The 19,795-nt window shown below is 44.4% G+C and overlaps 1 protein-coding gene across 3 annotated transcripts in view; it reads right to left on the bottom strand.

The window, feature by feature from the left end:
• Positions 1-19,795, bottom strand: part of Tmc7 (transmembrane channel like 7) — a 49,528-nt gene that overhangs the window by 9,147 nt on the left and 20,586 nt on the right. For 2 of the 3 annotated variants that reach the window (XM_046435732.1, XM_058575972.1), the window contains exons 4-11: positions 14,117-14,284; positions 11,393-11,475; positions 7,379-7,524; positions 5,041-5,188; positions 3,989-4,162; positions 2,446-2,603; positions 437-557; positions 72-169 (exon numbers count right to left, since the gene is read on the bottom strand). In XM_046435732.1, the coding sequence (XP_046291688.1) occupies positions 72-169; positions 437-557; positions 2,446-2,603; positions 3,989-4,162; positions 5,041-5,188; positions 7,379-7,524; positions 11,393-11,475; positions 14,117-14,284 (1,096 nt within the window). The remainder of the gene's footprint in view (positions 1-71; positions 170-436; positions 558-2,445; positions 2,604-3,988; positions 4,163-5,040; positions 5,189-7,378; positions 7,525-11,392; positions 11,476-14,116; positions 14,285-19,795) is intronic. The other variant, XM_058576004.1, reaches the window with a different exon arrangement.

The following is a 19,795-nucleotide window of genomic DNA, read 5'->3' as shown; positions in this document are numbered from 1 at the left end:
GGCCTCTAGGGGGCAGCTGTGAGGGACGTGTCCCACGTGGGGCGAACTGTAGGAGGGGACCCCTCACTTACTTTCTTGGGAAATCTATAAAGATGGTCACAGCCAAGATCATGATGAAGTCGAAGATCATCAGCTTGTACATTTCCTGCCCGACTTGGGTCTCCCAGCACTGAAACCAGAGAGCACGAGACACTGAGTGACCCTGCTTGGGGCAGAGGGAGGCAGTCCCCCAGGACCCTGCCCCTCAAGATCCTGCTGCCCACAGGCTCCGGCACAAACCTGGGTGATCAAGCCCCTGAACGTGTGGGGCAAGGTGCAGACCTGCCTTGAGACTAGAGTTAGAGGGAGGAGCAACTTTGCGGCTGCACTCTTGACCATGACCCTATGGCCAAGTGACACCCCCGCCGGGCAGGTTGCTGCCACCCCCAGGGCTCACCGGGTAGAGCTTCTGGTTGTAGCCACAGAGTTCACAGAGGGTGTCGTTATCACAGGACGTGATCTTGGAGCCCAGGGTGAACACCAGCACACAGATGGTGGCCAGTCGCATGAAGACACACCTTCACGGAGGAGGAAAGGAAAAGGGACAAGGAGAAACTCAGAGCGGGCAGGCTGAGAGGACCTGGGGTTACAGAAGGCAGAGGCCACCTTTTATTTATGTATTTATGTTTTGGTACCAGGGATTAAACCAGGGGCGCTTTACCACTGAGCCACATCCCCAGCTCTTTTTATTTTTATTTCGAGACAGGGTCTTGCTAGTTTGTTGAGGCTGCCTTCAAACTTGCAATCCTCCTGCCTCAGCCTCCCAAGTTGTTGGGATTACAGACATGTGCCACCAGGCCCGGCCACAGGCCACCTGCACATGGACACAGAGGTTCTATTGGGGGTGATGAAAAAGTTCTGGAGATGAACAATGATGATGGGAATGGACTTAAAGCCATTGAAGTGTGGACACTAAAACAGCAACTTTGATGCCATCGATCATTTACTATCCTTTTTTTAAAAGGCAAAAAATTTTTAAAAAGATGAGAAAGCTGGGAACTCGTGATTCCCGGTGAGGCCGTCACACAACAGAACACTACACGTTCCTGAAAAGGAGGAATCAAATCTTTCTGTACGGGCTCTGAGGGACATCCCATAGAGGGAAGTGGAAAAAAGCTAACTATAGAGTGTCACGTGGACAGGATCCTATTTTTCAAAGTTAAAAATAAATGTTGGTACAAACTGCAGGAACCATAGGAAAGAATGCACAAGGACACGGGCCGTCCCCATGGGTTCCTGGAAGAGTTGGATTCATGGGAGGTGAGAGGAGAATCATCTCTCTCTCTCTCTCTCTCTCTCTCTCTCTCCTCTCTCTCTCTTTAGGATGCTTTTCTACTATTTGGTTTGTAATTAAATTAAATTAAATGGAAATATTCAAATGGGGGAGGGGGTAAAAAGCATCCCCACACCCTCGCTGGCTCACCTCCCTCTTTCCTAAGCAGGTCCCACCCCTGACCTCTGCCTGCAGATGACTTGCATCAGGTGGGAACACCTGGCTCCTGGACTTTCCTAACACCAACAAACCTGCAATGGGACCCTGGTGGCACCTGGCTGTGCAGCAGTTCACAGCCTCTCTGGGCACGGAAAGCCACACGGAGCTCACCATGACCAGGCGACAAACAAAATTCAGACATCAGGGGCATTCCACAGTGCAGATGACCCCCCCCCCATCCTCCCAAGGTCGAGGGCACAGCCGTGAGAAGGAACCACCAGCAGGCGCAGAGCCGACCACGTGAACAGGCGCCTGCGGCTCCATGGGGGCAGCTCAATTCCAAGAGGTGTGACAATGGGCTCATGTTAAAACCAGTCCCCGTCACCGGAGGGCTGCTGAGGTGTTCACAGGGGAGGGGACAGGACATGTCGTTGGATATTTGCTTAAAATAATTGAGTAAAAGTGAGGCAAATGGATGAAGCAAGATGGGCAAACGGTTGGGAACGGCTGGAGCTGACCGACGGGCAGAGGGGCGCTCATGATACCATTTATTCTGTTTGAAAATGTCCAAAATATAGTTTTTTGAGATTGAAAATGCAATTTCAGGGATTTTGAGAAGGAGAAAGAAAATTCTCCCATTTCACACATTGTCCCCCCCCCCACACACACACCATTTGAGTGACCTCAAAGGACTCTGCCTTATGTAAACTGTCAATTCTGAGATATTCACAGCAGTGACTCCTCCTAGGGTCCCATCCTGTCCCCTCAGCTGTCAAAATAAACAACACATGGACCGAAAGTACAATACTGATAGGTAGACTCTAAAGTCAAAGAGGTTTCACTGCATGGACAAGTTCATTCCTTCATGAAGATTAAGGAGGACCCAGCTCAGCAGGAACATGTACCACCACCGATTGGCATCGTCTGCCACGGCAAGTCGGTGGCCTGGCCGGCATGCCCACAACCAGCATTACCTAAGAATGGTCAGCCGGATCTCAAAGCCTGGGGAGTAATCCTCGTAGTGGATGATCTTGGCGAAGATGATGGGGGTGATAAAATTGGCCAACGTGATCACAATGGATGGTAGGTACAATATCAAGAGGTTCTCTCCAAAAACCATCTTGTCGATTTCCTAGAAAGACGATCAAGCGTACTGGTCAGTAATATAATAAAAGAAATGGCAAATGGTTAATTGAAAAAACTCGACTATGCCTACTGGGCACACAAACATAAGAGACCTGCCCTTCGACACGGCCTGTAAACACAAGCCATCTCCTTCCTGTGGTGTTCAGATACCTAGTGCCATGCCAGAAGAAAAATGAGCGCTATTGGACGTGCTAAGGATTTAAAAAAATCCATGTATTCTGTATGAACGGGGAATTTAAAATATTTTCAAGGATGCAGTACTGATTGGAATTGTAACAGGTACTTTCTCCTTCTTCCCTAGTAACAGGTTACTTGGCCACCTGTGCAGGTGCAGCTGGTCCAGGACAAAGATTTAATTGCAGCAGGATGCACTGGTGCGTGCCTGCCATCCCAGAGACTCGAGAGGCTGAGGCAGGAGGATCGCAAGTTTGAAGCCAGCCTCAAAATAAACAATAAAAAAAAGGCTGGGGATGTGGCTCAGTGGGAAAGCACCCCTGGGTTCAATCTCCAGAACCAAACAAACTAACAAACAAAAACCACCTAAATGGCTAAGGCGTCCTTGAAGCTAGGTGCAGCCACGAGATTAAACTCTGGCCAAGGAAGAGGAGTGGAAATTTTAAGTCCAACTCCAGGTAGTGACCCTGAAGGTGCACTCTCCCCAGCTCCTTCTCTCTCTTCCCTCTGGCTAGATTGTGGATGTGGTGGGGCGCTATCTGAACATGCAGAGGAGGACCACACCCTCTGGATGGTAGAGCCACCAGGTGGATGGCCCTGGGCCCTGATGATTGATTTCACCAAGCAGAGCTGCTAGACCAACTTGGATTGTGTGTGTGTGTGTGTGTGTGTGTTAATAAGGGATGGAACCCAGGAGTGTTCTGCCTCTTCGCTACAACCCCAGACTTTTAAATTTAATCTTATTTTGAGACAAGGTCTTACTATGTTGTCCAAACTGACCTCAAACTTGAGATCCTCCTGCCTCAGCCTCCTGTGTAGGTGGGATTACAGATTCATGCCGCTATGCTCAGTTCAACTGGATTTTTAAAACTGCCACGATTTTAGGTAAACTGAGGCTCCAGATAGTGAGTAGATGAGGGATCAAATGCAAGCAGTTCAGCCTGAATTTGCATAATGTGAATTTCTGGAAGAATGGGGTTATCTCGAAAACAACTTTAGATGCTTTCTAAAATTTCTCTTAAAAGTGATCACTGATCACCTCTGATTTTCAGTTCTCGATCAGTCAAACTTCAGTCTCCGTGTGTATGCAGAAATGACGTGGGCATCGACCACTCAGGTTTGCACTTCACATAATGCCCCACACCAGGGCACCCAGAGTGCACATTAAATCGACTCTCGTGGAGGGGGGGGCCTTACCTTCTTCATGTGTTCTTGGGAGAAGATAGTTGCTATGTAGATGGCATAGAAGCATGCTGCTAAAACAGCCAGAACAATACAGTTCAAAAACAGTCTCAAAGAGTAAATGCGTATCGTTTCTTCTGAGGTCCTTTCAGCTATTTTCTGCCGTATTCTTTCTTCCTCCAGATCCGCCTGAGGACCAGAGAAAGCTCATTTGTGAGCACTGAGACACAGAGATATTAGGGAATGGATACGGTGACACCCTCCCCATCCATTTACAACTTCCTTTAAATATTCACAGCCCCGAAGACACCTTCCCAGACTAAGCCCAGCTACATTTTATATCTATTAATGGCCTATATTCAAGGTAGAGCCTTTTATGTAAGACAGAAATTAGGCTTTACAATAAATATGTAAACTAAACCATTAATTTATTAATGACATTACTCACACATTTCTTTAAACAGCACATAGGTGGATGCTATTTTTTAGGTCCATCTGGTAGTCTCTGATTTCAACAGGAAAATTTGATGTGTTCATATTTAGTGTAAGAAATAATACATTTGATTTTATTCCTGCTCCCCTTACCTTATTGAGCTTTTGGTTTTGGCTTGTCCCACCCTCCATTTTTTTGGGTGGATTTTACCAAAATATTCTTCATCACTCCTTTTCTCCTTCTTAATTTGGAAATTCTCTTGTACTTTCTCATAATCTCTCCACTCTACCCTATCATTAGAGCATTCCCTCCTTCGTCCCATTTCTTGGCACAAGTAACATTGATGTCAGGTTTTCATCAAGTGGGGAAATAACAGGGTCAGATACTAGGGAAGAAACCCACTGGGTCCCTGCCTCCCTTCCTAGCCCCCATTCACCAGAACCCCTGTGTGGGTTGAACGTAATCAACCCTGATGAGCCGTTTGCTGCCAAGAGCCTTGGTAATGACAGAGGGGAAGCAGGCTAAGCACCTGAGACAGGTGGGCCCTGTCTGCATCTTCTAAAAGCTGCAAACAGCCTCCCAAGGCCTGACCTGGCTAAGGAGGACCCCCCCAGGGAAACCCAGCAGCACTCACTCGGAGCTCATACCGCAAGCTGCTGTGTTTCAGGTCCGCCATGCTGCGGTTGGTGATGCAGAAGTCCCAGCCCGCAAAGATCTTGTTGCAGTAACTCTGGAAGTGCTCCTCACTCCGAATCAGATTGATTTTGAACCCTTCCACCGACCTGACCCCCAAACACAAAAATCCTCCTATAACAGCAGCAGCAAAATGCAGGCCCATGAATAAAGCGCTTCATCCAAAATGAGAAATAAGAAGTTAGACATGGCTGTATTGGGGGCCCATTTTGATAACGTCAAGTTTTGGACCATTCTAAACGTATGTCACAGCTGACCACATAGACCATTGTTGAAAATAGTCTTCTTTTATACATCTAGTAAATTCTATCATCTAGTAACTTTTATACATCTACTTCGAGTAAAGTTAAACTCTTTTTTTTTTTTCTATTGTGGTGCTGGGGTTTGAACCCAGGGCCTTGTGCATGCGAGGCAAGCACTCTACTAACTGAGCTACGTCCCCAGCCCCCAAGTCCAACTTTCTGCAACGGCCTATAGATGTGACATGATCTAGTTCTACAATCTCTCCGATCATGGCCACTCTGTTATAAAACCGCAATGGTTTCCTTTCCTTTCCATAAACACATGAATCCCTCCTCCTCTTGCCTCGGGAGCTTGGCTCTTAGAAGTTCCCAGAACTCTCTCCAGGGTTCTTCCCAACTCTTCCCATGGCTGACTCCTTCCTATCATCCATGATTTGGATCTAGAGTGTCCCTTGGAAGCTCATGTACTGCTTGGTCCCAAGTCCCTGGAGCTACTGGGAGGCAGAACCTTGAAGAGGTGGAGCCCAGCGGAAGGAGGTTAGGTCACTCTCCACCATGTGCTCCCACTGTGATGTCCTGTACTGCCACAGACTCCAAGTAACAGGGCCGTACAACCATGGACCAAAGACTCTGAAAACCATGAGCCAAAACAAACCTTTCCTCCATTTAAGTTACCTATCTCAGGTATTTTTTTTTTTCTTTTTCACAGTAAGGGAAAACTGACTAACACATCATCCTTCAGATTTCAGTTCAAATGTCCTGTGATTCCTAATCTCCCCATCTAAAATTTCGATCCCCACATCACAGCAATGAACCTAATCTGCAATTTGCCTATTTATCTGTTTATCGTTTACAGTCCGTTACTCGGAGTAAGTTTTAAATTCCTTGAAGGCAGGTGTCCTGCCTTTATATCCACCACGCCAGGACCATACTTTAGCTAACTGATCAATAGATGAATGAATGAATGATTCAAATAGTCAATAAGGCAAATATTTAATGAGCACCTGATTAAACCAGAGGCAAGTTCTGTTGGACATTTCATAATTGTTATTCAATCAAATGCTTTCATGGGAAAAAATACACCTTGGCACTTGATGATATAAAAACGCCAAATAGCACACACCTTCCTCGCAGATGAAATGCCTGTCATTTAGGATTTCTTAGGGAGGCATAAAGAGCAACAGAAATGGAAGGGATGACCAGGGTGGGTCATTCTGCCAAAGGATCACAGCAAAGAATTTGCATCAGAACCACTTGAGGTGCTTTCCCCAAAATGTACGTTCCTAAATGATTTCATACCCTGAGATTCTCTAATTAAGTAAGTCTCATGTCGGCTCCAGAAATACACCTCTATTGGGTTGGGACCATTATACCTTGAGGGCCAGTTGTTGACTGAATAACTGAAGGAATTCACACCAGTCCCCCTGGCCACAGTGGACAGGTCCGAAGCCTGGGCACTTGAATCCATGGTGGCCCGTCGCAGACAGTCTGATTACAAATGGCCACCGACGGAGGGTTACAATTCGGCACCCAAATGAAAAAGGGCCAACAAGTCTCTTCAAAGAATCTCTACACCTGTGACCCAGGGCATCAGAGGACAGTGGAAACTGAGACACCCTCTCTCTCGCCACTTAAGCAAGCTGCCACCACACAAGAGACCCAAAGATGAGGGAGCCTTTGTTTTTGTTACTGTTCCTAAGCAATAGCTATGTCTTTGTCCTTCCTGTAAATGCGTTTCTTGCCCTCCTTGGTTCCCAAGATGCCACTCAATTCCCCTGTGTCCCAGTGAGACAGAGTTGGATTTCCGCCACTTGCAATGGACGTGGAATTGCCAGATATGCCCAGTAACAACTGACTGAAGAACTCCAGCTCTCCAATCCTGACTCCCTTTTCCTCCAGGGCTTCCCCACAAAGCCCAACCCGGACTCTGCTCATCTTTTGGGCAACAGTTTCCAGAGTCCACAGAGTCCTAAGAGACTCCAGCCACCAACAGTAATTTTTATTTTTTTTTTTAAGGCAGTGACAGAGTAAACTTACCTTTTCACGATCCAAAGGAGGCTCAGGGCCAGGTAGGCAATTGTGCTTATCAAGTAAGCCAAGGGCAGATCATAGGTGAAGTTCTGGAACTTTATACCATGGATGGTGTAATGTCCATAAAAGAGGCTGGTCTCCTCCAAGAAACCCTGAAATCAAGTCAAGGACATGAGGTTGGCCTGGTGAGCTCAGGGCAGGCAACCAGAAGAGTAGTTTCTGACTCAAGGAACTCACATACCATGCCTTTGTTCATGTCTATATCCCTAGACATCAGAAGAGCCCCAGGAGACTAGGGGGTCCTCAGTTAGTGTCTGGGGAATAAGGCAAAACCCAAGCATAAAAATATGGGGTGAAATCATTCAAAATAAATTTGTGCCACAGCACCAAAAAAGAAAAAAAATAACGGAAGTGCAAATCTTATACTCTAAATACTATAAATCATTGTTGGGGGAAAAAAAATCAAAGTAAACAGGAAAACATCCCATGTTCATGGATCAGGAGATCCATGATAATACTCTATAAAAGGATCTACAGATACAACACAAACCCTGTGAGAATCCCAGCTGGCTTCTCTGTAGAAATTGACAAGTTGATCTTACAGTTTACAGGAAGCTGCAAGAGACCCAGGAGGCTGCAAGACACCCAGAACAATCTTGGGAAAGAAAGAACAAAACTGGAGGACTCATGTGTTCCCACTTCCAAACTTACTACAGAGCAACAGTGACCACGATGGTGCAGCACTGACAATAAGAATAGACATGTTCATCAACAGCACAGACCTAGAGTCCAGAAATGAACCAATATATCTACAGCCAATTGATTTTTTTTTTGATAAGGGGAAACAGCAATCTTTTCAATGAATCACACTGAGACCATGAGCTAATCACATGCAAAAGAATGAAGTTGGACCTCGACCTCACATTGCATATGAAGATTAGCTTAAGATGGACCAAAGGAAAGAGCCCAAACCATAAAGTGTTTAGAAGACAACAGAGAACTGAATCTTCATAACCCTGAACAAATGATAGCAAATGCGATATGACAGCCCTGGGAAGGCAGGAAGTCCTACATGCTACAACTCACACAAACCTTAGGGACATTATACTCAGTGAGAAAATCCAGTCACAAAAAGACAAAGACTGCAGGATTCCTGATCGTATGAAGTCTCTAGAGTAGTCAAATTCACAGACACACAAAGTATAATGGTAGATCCCAGGGACTTGGGGGGAGGGCAAAGGGGCAATTGTTTAATGAATATAGAATTTCAGATTTGCAAGATGAGAAAGTTGGTAGAGATCTGTTGTGCAACAATGTGGATAACCTTGACACTTCTGCATTTACACTTAAAAGTGATTAAGATGGTGAGTTTTCTGCTATGTGTTTACCACAATAAAAATAAAAATCCTCATGCCTTAGATTTAGTAATAAATGCTTAAGGACACCCAAAGCACAAGCAATAAAAGAAAAAAAACATAAATTTTAAAAATTCACCAGCAAAATTAAAAACATTTATGCTTCAAGAGTTGTACCTAGCATATATAAAGAACTCATAACTTGGGGCTGGAGTTGTGGCTCAGCGGTAGAGCGCTTGCCTCACACGTGTGGAGCGCTGGGTTCGATCCTCAGCACCACATAAAAATAATAAATAAACAAAATAAAGGTACTGTGTCCATCTACAACTAAGAAAAAAATACACTTTGAACATTGTTTAAAAAAAAAAGAACTCATAACTCAACAATCAAAAGACAGATAATCCAATTTTAAAACAAGCAAAGAATCCAAATAGATGCTTGTCAAAAAAAAAAAAAAAAAAGATGCAGAAATGGCCACTGAGCTCATGGAAGGATGCTCAGTGTTATTAGTCATGAGGGAAATGCAAATAAAATCCACAAAGAGATACCACTCCACACAATCTAAGATGGCTAGGATGAGAAGGTCAGATAAAGACAAGTGTTGATAAGGATATGGAGAAACTGGAATGCTCATGAGCTGCTGGGAAGAATGCAAGGTAAAGTAGGTAGCTTGGAGGAGGGGCAGTTTCTCAAAATGCTAAACCCAGGGATACCATGGGACCCAGTGGTTCCATTCCTTGGGTATCTACCCAAGAGGAATGAAGGCATATGTCCACACGATGGCAGCACTGTGCATAGCAGATCAAAGATGGAAACAACTGCAACATCCATCCTGAGCAGATGCACACCATGCAGACTTCCTCCATAGACACATCCTCCAACAGGATATTGCACCAGGAAAAGGAACAAGGTACTGACCTCTGCAGCCTGCATGAACCTTGAAAATGCGACAGAAGCCGTTCACAGAAGGCCACATAGTATATGATTCCATCTGTTTATTTTTTGTTCTGTGTAATTTTTTTTTTTTTTTAAGTTCTGGAGATTGAACCCAGAACTCTGTAAATGCTAGGCAAACACTCTATCACTGAGAAGATTCCAAAATAGGCATTTTTGAGACAGAAGTATATTAACAACTGCTCAGGGCAGATTTGGAGACTGGGAGGTAATAGCTAAGAGGTATAGGCTTTCTTTTGAGATAATGAAAAGGTTCTAAAATTGGCTGTGGTGATCATAGCATGCCTCTGAACATACCGAAAACCATTCGACTGTATGTTTGAAGTGACTGAATTATAGGGCAAGTGGATGTTATCTCAATGCAACTTAAGAAAATAATAAAAAAACAGGCTTGGGGGTATAGCTCAGTGGTAGAGGCCTTGCTTATTAGCATGCAAAGCTCTGCAACAACAACAAAAAAAATAAAACAAGGATTTATTTTCCAACCCCAAAGGTATCCTTTGTAAAAAACAGCACAGAAGATTCTTCTTATGGTGTGAAGGAAGGGACACCTCAGACAGCTCCGTGGGTGGCAGGGACATGCCAAGGAAGGGAAGAGGCCACACACAAGGAAAGTAGGAACAGGGCAGGCAGCAGACCTGATATCCATCAACAGGGGACGTGAAAAATCCACACCACGAAACAGCAAGCAAGACCATGAAGTGGGCTGTGCTCAGCGGTGCACAGCAGGTAATCCCAGCAGCTCGGGAGGCTGAGGTGGGAGGATCGCGAGTTCAAAGCCAGCCTCAGTTCAAAGCCAGCCTGAGCAACTCAGCAAGGCCCTGTCTCTAAACAAAATACAAAATAGGACTGGGGATGTGGCTCAGTGGTTAAGTGCCCCTGGGTTAAATCCCTGGTACCAAAAAAGAAAAGACCATGAAGTGTATAAAGGTCAGGGAGAGGCAAACCATGGTGTGGAAGGTCTGCTGCCCTCTGGTGGCGGGGGGAGGCACTTTCCCTCTGTATACATTCTTTTTCACAACAACTATGCAGCAGTCTCACATTATCTAAGTAATTAAGTGAATCTTCTAATAGAAACAAAAGTACACATTCTCTTCTCCTCTCCCGAAGCCTTGGCACACAGACCATAAAAAACTTACCCAACTACATGAATCCTACGGGGCAAAACTCCCCAGGGCCTGGAAATATAGGATTTATTTCATCTGGAGCCAAGGGATTAGCCTGGGATTGATAAACATTTAAGGGATTTCCAGGGAACTGTGTTTGTCCACACGTGTGCACCGTGTGTGTGTGCCTGTGACGGGCAGGTGGCCACGTGTGCTCTGAGTCTTTGAATCGCACGTCTCCATCTTGGGCTTCTGGGTACAGGGGCCTCAGCCTCAGCCACGCCCTAAACTTTTCAGGGTCAGAGGGATCAATCGACTCTCTCCAGCTCCATTGTCTCTGAACCTTCTTTCTGTGGGCAAACTCAGCCTCTTGCTGTGGGTCAATATGAAGGTGTCAGGGACAAGGGGAAAAGGACACCGCTGAGAGCCACAAAACGCATTTCCCGTGGGTCCCAGCAGGTCACCACGCATCCTGCTTCTTTCACCGGGTGAGGCGTCCACACTGGTGTTTGGCTCTCACCGTGGACATGCAGGAAACCGAGCTTTGCGTCAACCCCCTTCTAGCACTTACAAGGGTCCAAAAGAAGGTTGGGTTAAATACTTACAGTGCCAGAAAGCAAGTCTATGATGTAACTGTAAAAGTAAGTAAGTCCAGAACTACTTATGGGGTATATGGTGCACTGGATATCTGCAAGACACAAAAGCAAGAAGGTCGGTTGGCGACAGTCTGCGGTCTCTGGGACTCCTTCCTCTGTGGCAATTTGTGTGCATCAGCACATAACTATGCACATTTACATGTGTCTCAGAGATCTGCATATCTGGGCATGCATGTGTGCATACCTTTCTGATTTTTTGTTTCCAAACCCAAAGCATCTAAATACGATAACATTTATCTTTATTTCTATTTTTCTTCTGCTTCTCTTTCTAGCAGTTCCTTCATAATTCTTCCTGGACATGGAGGCCATATATCTTTTCTGTGCATTTTGTACTGAGTTCACATTCAGAACACTTTCTGCTTGTGTGTCTCGTGCTTCTGTGTTCATGTTTGTACGTGCTTTGAGATATGTGATTGACAGAACTGTTATCCCATTTGAAGCACAGCTGATATATAAGATCTTTTACATCTGTATCATCCCTTCGGTTTCATTAAAAATGCATATATTTACATATCTGTAATTATTGAACACAATCCTAGCACCGGTTTTAGTGATACTACCGTATGCTCGGACCACTCCCTCCCTCCCCTGATGCATGTATCAGCTACCACTGCGTAACAAATGATCTCGCAGTCTCAGTGACCAAAAAAGTCAAAAGTTTGTCGTCTCACTCGTGGGCTTGCAGCTGCAGTTCATTCAGCTGATTTAGGCTGAACGTTTGTTGGGCTTGGGTCTATTCCACAGAACCTCACTCTGGAGCCTGGGCTGAAGAGGCAACGTGTACCTGGGGCATGCTCTTCTATAGTATGTCACAGGGACAACAAGAGGGCATTTCAAGTCAGCACTTTGCTAGACAAAATGAGTCATGCAGCAAGGGTCAGTAACCATGAGATGAGGAGAATTCACTACCCACAGTGGGAGTCACCCTAAAGTCACACTTACAGGAAAGTGACAAATTCAGGAAAAGAACTCAATCTACCACCCTCTTTTGGACGGCTTTGGTTTCCCCATTACCGGGTGCAGTGGCGCACGCCTGCAATCCCAGTGGCTGGGGAGGCTGAGGCAGGAGGAGCAGAGAGTCAAAGTCAGCCTCAGCAACAGCGAGGCCCTAAACAACTCAGTGAAACCCTGTCTCTAAGTAAAATATTTTAAAAGGGACCTGGGGATGTGGCTCAGTGGTTAAGACCCCTGGGTTCAATCCTCAGAACCAATAAATAAATCAAATAAAGGTGTTGAATCAGTTCCCCCAAAACCAATCCCAGCTCTACCATCTTTTAATTCTAACATGAGTGTGTCTGTGTATTCATTCAACAAACATTTCTTCACCACTATGCCCTAGATGGATGTTGGGGATAAAAACATAAATCAGAGGTGTTTCCTGCCCTTGGAAAGCTCACCACCAATGGCAGAGAAAGACTAGCAGCAGTTGGGTGAAGATAAGGTGCTCAAAAGGCTGCATGAGCCCAGGAAGGTAGACAGAGGAGACGCCATCTCTCTCTTCTGAGTCAGGCCTGCTCTCCTTCCTCACCATCCTCCAGCCCAGAAGTCGGTGGCCAAGTGCAGCCGGCTGCCCCTGGGTTGTTAATAAGGTATTACTGGAACCTGGCCACGCCCACTCATTACCTATACCTAAGGCGCCAGGGCAGGGTTCAACAGACAGTCAGCTTACAAAACAAAAAAGAAAGAAAGCCAGACACAGATGACGTCTAAGCTGCTTCCCAGCCAGCCCTGCCCTGTGCAGGATTGCCAGCCGGCATGCCAGGCTTCCAGCCCCTCTGAGACGCAGGCTCATTTTCCGGCTCTGAGCCTTGGCAGAACCCATTCCTTAACCTAGAAGTTCTCCCTGTCCTTCAATAGCTGCCTCCTCCTCACCCCATCCCCCAGGCTCTGCTTAGAGGCTCTGCCTTCAGAGAGGGATCTGGGGATCCTTCAGCCTCCAGGGACCCGGTGTTCAACCTAGCAGCACCCTCTTTGCCCCTGCCAGGGCCAAATTCATGTTACATAGTTCATCGTGTGCTGTAATTTCACAAAGCTCATCTACTGCCAGAGCACACAGACGCTGTGGATGAAGACAGGAACTGTCTGCTGAAGTCCCAGTGGCTGGCTCTCATCCAGCACATGCCAGTCAGTGCTCCATGAATATTTGTTCAAGGAATGAAGACCCTGAGCATCACCCTTAACAGAGATTAAAACCTCAAAGTCCTGGAGGAGGGCGTTACATTATGTTTGCTAAACATTTCCACTTTCCTACCCTGCACTGCTCCTCCCAAATGCTCTGATGAATTCTGAAGTGGCTGAGTGTCTTGCTTTGTCCAAAGAGATATGGCAGAAATAAGGCCACGTGGCATCTCCAAGCAGAAGCATCAGGAGCCAGTACTTTCCCCCTGAGCCACAGTGACTATGGCCAGAGAGTGGCAGCCCCATCAGCTTGGGCTCCAGAGTGTAGACCACCAACCCATGATAGAGAAGGAATGTGAGTGAGAAATAAACCTTTGGAGTTATTAGGCACTGAGGGTTATGGGGTCATTTGTTTCTGCAGCACAATCTCACTCATCCTGACTAAATACAGTCACCTAAGACTCAGAATGAAGATTCCTCATATAGGAAGCTCTGTAGTGAGTTCACAGTGAAAAGAGTAAACCAGTAAACTAGTAAACCAGGCCTCAAACTCACCCATATCTTTTAATGGAATGAGCACAAAGGTGCTGTTGGTGATTTTGTATTTGGTCAACAAGATAGGGAGCAGGACCAACATAAAGATGATCAGAAATATCACCAAATTCAGCAACACCAGGAACCGCAGGAAGGAAAAATAGGACTGAATTCCAGTGCCAAATTTCCCTGGGGAAAAGAAAAAAAAGAGAAATTTGGACACCATTCATCAGGAGTATTGTCCTACTACACACAGGAGATTCAATCAGCCAGACAAAGCTGAAGATGGAGGAGTCTTGGCGGGGCGCAGAGGGAAAGAATGTCTTATTCTCCTGCTGCCTTTCAAGTTCTAATTTCCAGTGTTTGCATTACTCACATACAGACCTACTCCCAACCTTGAACCAAACACTTGAGAACCCTGTAAAGATGGGGAAGGGCCCCCTGTCATTTCCTATGTGAATATCTGGATGACTCAACAGCACCGACGGATCCCCCCACTTTTGGAAATCCGTTCACTATATATGCACGTACATTTTTCTGAACTCTGTCCTGTTCCACGGGTCTATCCTTACCTCAAATACCAGACTGTCTTAATTATGGCACATTTATAGTAAGACTCTGCATGTGGAATGGGGCATCTTTCAGCTAGTTCTTCCTTATGACAGCCCTAGGACTGTATCCTTGACATTTTGCATTTCAATATAGATTTTAGATCAATGCTTTCTTTTCACCTGCTGGGATGATCATAGTTTCTCTCCTTTATTCATTTCCACACACACACACTCACACTCACACTCCCACACACTGCTGAGATGACATGAGGAGAAGTGGTAATATGGAATCGTCTGCTCCATGAACATGGTATATAGGTTTTCTTTAGTTTCTCTCAATAATATTTTATCATTTTCTGCACATAATTATTATACTCCTTTCTTTAGATATGTTTATAGATATGACTTTGGGTGCTATTATAAATTATATCACTAAAATTCATTTTCTAAATATTTTTGCTGGTATCTAGAAATGCAATTTAATATAATTAATTGATACAACTGATTTTATATACAAAGCATGTTAAATTAACAATCTTGCTAAATTCACAGGTCAAGGCTAATGAGGGTTAAGTCTGATAATTGCTTTCTTACTTTCTATATCCATACCATGTCATCTGCCAAAAAAGGATGGTGTTTTATTTCTTCTTTTCCAATTATTATCCCTTTGAACCCCATTGTGTTGAACCAGGCAGGACATCGTGGATGAGGCCGAGTAGAATCTGGGATCATGAGCACCTTTCCTTCATTCTCAATCTCAAGGGGGCAAGTTTGCTGGGAGCCATTAGCCAAGTAGGTATGACAATTTCCTTGCCAGCGTACCCCATGTTGCAGTGACATTGAATGTCGTGACCTTGCTCAAGGACCAAGGCAGATTAGGGTGTTCCCGGTTTTAAGATAATCGTGTTTAGGGCGTTCCCAGTTTAGGTTCCAGGTTTAAGGTTTAAGATTATTCCTGCTGGGAATAGGGCGTATCCTGCTGCCTGAGTTCCCCTTGAGTTCTCACGGGATTCAGACAGTATATTTTGGAGATAGAAGCCCAGTGGAGGTGAATTTGGGAGAGAAGGGGGATTTGGGAAGAGAACGTGGATTTCCCCAGAACGTGATTGTAGACGGCTGGTGTGAGTTCGGGAATAAAGAGTTGCTGTTTGAATCTACAAGCTGTGTGGTGGCTCGTGATTGTGTGCCCAGCCAGACTGCGGCATTTGTGCCCAGCCAGACTGTGGCATTTGGTGGCCCGTACGGGGAACTTCTGAAGCTTAGAGGTAAGTGAAATTTCTCACCCTTGAGGAAGAGAGAAAGAATGGGTGAACATTTCAAAAAACAATGTGTTATTGTTTTGATTTATTTTGTTTTTATTTCAAATTGCCTGTTCCTAGAACTTTCTCAGGCAAACTGGGGAAAATGGTTGACTCAAGGTTTGAAGTTGTTCGCCTCCGAGGAAGAGAAATTGTTAGAGGAAGGAGGCACCCCAGTAAGACCAACAACAGTTAGGGCATATGTTGATACAATGCAAAAATGTAGCCAATGGCTTTTTAAAGATGAGTTATTAAGTATATTAATGAGACCATCATGGTATCCTGTAGAAGGATTTTTCTTCAACAAGAAAGAGATGGCTAGTTCTGTTTACTACACTTGTCTAAGATCTTAGTTTTTACAGACATCTGATTAATTTACAAAGCTAAAGTGTTAAAATATCAACCACTAAATATGAAATCAAGTACTCTTTACTTATTAAGTTCCATAAGGTAATATATTTAAACATTATGTGTGTTTTCATAAATTGGTAAATGGAAAAATGTTTAATATTGCTTTGTGTCTGTGTCTTTGCTAAAACAAGGTTACTAAGTGTTAAGATTCTATCATGTGTAATTTATATACAAAGAGTAGAAAAATTTTCAGTTGGGTTTCAATTATAGTATTATAGTGTCATAAGAAACATGAAAGTCTTTCATCTTATTAAAGTGGAGTAATTTGTCTAAATCAGAAATTTTATAAGAGTTGTTTCAAAATGTGAATTTATAAAAAGGGTTAATGGTTAAAAAAGAGAGAAAAAGATTCAAGATGTGGAAATATATTTTAATATAAAAGGTTAAAGGAAAAAGAAATGATTCTAGATGATATAATCTGTGTGGTAAAGTAAAAAGTTGTAAAATGACATTTAAAAAGAATTTGAGGAAACTAGACTTAATTTAAAAGCTTGAGAAAGGAAGAAAGAAGAAAAAGATATTTGTACATGGCAGATTGAGACAAAGCTTCTCAATGGAGTTAAAAAAAAAGCCTTTGGTTGAAAGGCAGCCATGTAAACTAACATTGAAGCGATTTAAACAAAATCTAAGCCTCGTTTAAAAGAGTGAAGCTGTAGGTGGTGAAAAAGTACATTTAAAAATACAGTATAGATGATAATTAAAAGGCTTTAAAAGGTTAAATTGAAGGTGGTTAAAATGCCTTCATGATGGAGGAAAGCAGCTTAATCTTAAAGGCATTACTTTAAAAAAATGGGAAGATAATAGGATAAAAGATATTTAGATAAAAAAGATTAAAAATTTAAAGTGAAAAACTTTAAAAACAGAAGTACAGAAAGGTAAAAAAAAAGAGAGAAGATGTAGAAAGATAAAAAAGATATAGGAAGATTAAAAAGATGTAGAAAGACAAAAATTTTAAACCCACAAAATAGGAAACAAGAAAACTAGGAGAGAAAATAAGCAACTAAAACAATTTCTATAGATCGAAAAGAAGATGATTTGACTCAAATCCATAACAGCTGATATCCAGAACTCCAGCTTGGCCATTCTTACATCTGCGACAGTGATTAACCAGTGATGCAATTTTTATTTCCTTGCCAGCGCACCCCATGTTAATTGTGGTAGTGCTGACATATCTTTGCTGATGGTGTCACCAGTGATGCAATTTTTCCCAAGGAGCCGTCAATTGGCTTGGTGTCGTGGCATTTCTGTATCCTCCTCCCTTCTGCTAGTGATGGTCTAAAATTTGGGGGCCAATGGCTTATGCTGGACCGGTAGTCAGTGACGGGTATGATCCAATTGCAGTGGTATCAACCTAAGACAGGAGGCTGACGCCTAAAGGTCAGTTTTCCGATGACGGGTAAGAACCATATGTTGAATTGGACAACCTACCAGGCACGGTCCTTAAGCCACATTGCTTGTTTTAATTAATCCGAAGGGGGGAGATGCTGGGAGCCATTAGCCAAGTAGGTATGACAATTTCCTTGCCAGCGTACCCCATGTTGCAGTGACATTGAATGTCGTGACCTTGCTCAAGGACCAAGGCAGATTAGGGTGTTCCCGGTTTTAAGATAATCGTGTTTAGGGCGTTCCCAGTTTAGGTTCCAGGTTTAAGGTTTAAGATTATTCCTGCTGGGAATAGGGCGTATCCTGCTGCCTGAGTTCCCCTTGAGTTCTCACGGGATTCAGACAGTATATTTTGGAGATAGAAGCCCAGTGGAGGTGAATTTGGGAGAGAAGGGGGATTTGGGAAGAGAACGTGGATTTCCCCAGAACGTGATTGTAGACGGCTGGTGTGAGTTCGGGAATAAAGAGTTGCTGTTTGAATCTACAAGCTGTGTGGTGGCTCGTGATTGTGTGCCCAGCCAGACTGCGGCATTTGTGCCCAGCCAGACTGCGGCACAAGTTTTTTGATATTTCATTAAATCTGGTATCTGCTGTCGAATTCCCATAGAGTTTAAAAAACCAGATTATGAAAGGTTTCATCTAGTTCTCATTTGGTTAGAATGAGAAGTGAGGTTTGATGGATGCTTTTCCTGCCTCTGTTGCAAAGAGCATGATTTTCTTCTTTCTTCCTGCCGTCAATCACACTGACTGAGTCTCCTACCAGGTAAAAGGCTGAGCAGGGTGAGAAGCATCTGGAGTGAGCATGCTGGTTCTTGGTGGGGGCGAAGAACTTACCTCAGGAGACTAAAGGTACATGACACAAGCTCTGCCTCCCACGCCCAGCGACCTTGTCAGAGGAAATGAGTGATACCTTCGATCCCTGCCAAAGGAGCACCCAGCCAAGGAACGTCAGGAGAAGAAGAGCAACAGGAGAAAATCAAAGTCCCAGTCCCCAGGGAGAAGCTACCCTCTAGCACACACGTCATTTCCTGACCGAGCTAACGCCAGGCTGTCTGAAGTCTGACTGCAGAGCCCAAAGCCCAGCCTGTCTCAGCCAGGCTGAGCGAGTTGGCACAAGTACCTTAACTCCTCTGAGCCAAGCAAGTGATGCATACCTCTATGAAGGGTGACTGTGAGCACTGAGATCAGATGAGTAAACGTGTAACACAACACCTGGTTCATAAAGACGAACAAAGACTAGCTTCTATGACCACATTCCAAACAAACGATGCTTAAGTCTCAAGAGAAAAAAGTACAGAGTGTGTGGTTAAAGTTTTAAGGGAACCTATGAAGCCCCTTTAGGCTCACACCTGTAATCCCAGCAACATGGGAGGCGGAGGCAGGAGGATCACAAATCTGAGGCCAGCCTCAGCAACTTAATGAGGCCCTAAGCAACTCGGTGAGACTCTGTCTCAAAATGAAAAATAAAAAAGGGCTAGGGTTCTATCCCTGGGTTCTATCCCAGTACAAAAATCAATCAATCGATCAATGAAAGGTAATATATTACCAAAGGTAAAAGGTCACCAATTGTTATATTTTTTAATAGGAATAATGGAAGCGATCCATTCTTCCATACTTACCCTGCCACATTTCTTATGAACACCTTTACAAAGTTTCCGCCTTAGCAGTGTGAGCTGGTGCTTGTACATCCTTGTGGGTTTTGGTGGAAACTATGTAACCCTAAGAGGCCTCACCTCCACAACTTGCCTAAGTCACCCAGATATTGAATATTTCTGATTTCATATTTTGGCATAACTTCTCATTTTTGTGCACTGAATATTCCCATATTATCCCCACCTTCCAAATTCCGTATACTGGAACCCCAGCCTCTCAAGGTGATGGTGTTGGAGGTGGGTCTTGGGGAGGTGATTAAGGATGAGGTCATGAGGGCGGGGCCTCGTGATGGGATCAGTGCCCTTGTAAGGAGAGACACACCAGGGGGCTCCTGCTGGTCCCTTCCAGGGTCTCCCAGCCTCTTAACACTCACAGAGTCAGATGGGCACTTAGCAAGGCTTGTC

The sequence above is a fragment of the Marmota monax genome, unplaced genomic scaffold (assembly GCF_021218885.2).
Source record: "Marmota monax isolate L192 unplaced genomic scaffold, Marmota_monax_Labrador192_F-V1.1 WCK01_AAM20220418_F8-fsc00035, whole genome shotgun sequence".
NCBI classification, from domain to species: Eukaryota; Metazoa; Chordata; class Mammalia; order Rodentia; family Sciuridae; genus Marmota; species Marmota monax.
This window is presented reverse-complemented; position numbering and strand designations above follow the sequence as displayed.